This window comes from Aplysia californica, unplaced genomic scaffold (assembly GCF_000002075.1).
Source record: "Aplysia californica isolate F4 #8 unplaced genomic scaffold, AplCal3.0 scaffold01036, whole genome shotgun sequence".
NCBI lineage: Eukaryota > Metazoa > Mollusca > Gastropoda > Aplysiida > Aplysiidae > Aplysia > Aplysia californica.
The window spans coordinates 77,661-78,995 of record NW_004798306.1 but is presented as its reverse complement, the minus strand read 5'-3'; the positions used below and the strand labels follow the sequence as shown (position 1 = coordinate 78,995).

General features: G+C 41.0%; 1 protein-coding gene across 1 annotated transcript in view; it reads right to left on the bottom strand.

Annotated features, from left to right (window-relative positions):
- LOC101862312 (uncharacterized protein C4orf45) overlaps positions 1-1,335 on the bottom strand; it is a 14,307-nt gene that overhangs the window by 1,277 nt on the left and 11,695 nt on the right. Inside the window, exon 2 of the mRNA XM_035973157.1 lies at positions 458-681. Within this exon, the coding sequence (XP_035829050.1) occupies positions 458-681 (224 nt within the window). The remainder of the gene's footprint in view (positions 1-457; positions 682-1,335) is intronic.

Genomic DNA, 1,335 nt, shown 5'->3' with positions numbered 1-1,335 from the left:
CACACACACACACACACACACACACACACACACACACACACACACACACACTTTTTAATGACCCTCATATATATACACATCACTTTCCTTTTCTCTTAAGAGTGAGGGGGAGAGAGAGAGAATGCATAAGTGTGTACGTTTGTGTGTGTGTTTGTGTATATGAGTTTGTATGTGTGTCTGTGTGTGTGTATGTGTGTGTATGTGTTTGTCTGTGTGTGTGTGTATGTGTGCATGTAATTTATTCTGTCCACAGCTTTTCGTCTCTCCCACGCTTGAACCTAATCACTGAAGTATGCACGCGCGTAATACAGAAGAAAAAAAAAAGAGTAACATTTTAAATAAGTCACCAACAGTGAAAAATGCAAACAGCACAGAAAATGCCAGAAACCAACTTGCTAAACGTACATAATATTATTATTTTCTTGAATTCAAATGATGTTTTATTTACAGTATTTACCATGATTTGCTGACCGGTGTTTGGCGTGGCCCAGTCAGTCAAAGTGGGAATACCCCAGCCAATCTCGCCCGGGATGCAGCTGCGAGGGCGGGGCATGGGCGTGCCAGGAGCGGGGCGAAACACGTAAGCTACATCCCCGCTATGCTCCGTGGACTGGTCACCCACGCCCACCTGGTGAGGATCGGTTATCATGTGGGGTCTGTAGTCTCTGAGACCGTCAGGACCTGTTTGAAATGTAAAAAAAAAAGCAAAAAACTAGCCCATTGTGGTGTAATAGTTAGCTGTGCTTGGTAGACCTACTTTATCAAAGACAAGTGCAGTCTAGCACGCACGTACATTTAGTAAACACGCACATAACTAAACACGCACACAGCGAACACATTTTGAGATCCCGATTTTTTTCTTGATATGTATTATGATCATGTATTCTCTGTGTTTGAAATACGCGCGTAACGAAATTAGTATACAACGAAATTCCTTCATAACAACCAGATTCTCTCTTCCCGCCAACTTTCTCTATTTATGTTCTAGATCACAATTATATTAAAAACCAAATCTCAGAAGAAGTTTTACTCTTCGAGCAACCCAAATTAAATTATTTAGAAGGCGGGCTGCTTCGACCCTGCCTGTCAAGTTCCAAACGGAATAGAGTTATAGGCCTACAGCATCCCAGCAAAAAGACAGACATAGGATAGGGCCTACATGCACTCTATAAAAATAAAGGAATCTTCAATAAGTTATAAGTCTTCTGTGTTCCGAACTAAGAACTCCATGACTGCATCGTAGACACCAATTTAAAAAAACCACGATTGAGATGTCTTAACATTAAAAGTTAACAGACATGGATAAAAAAAAACCCAACTTGCAGTCACTTACAG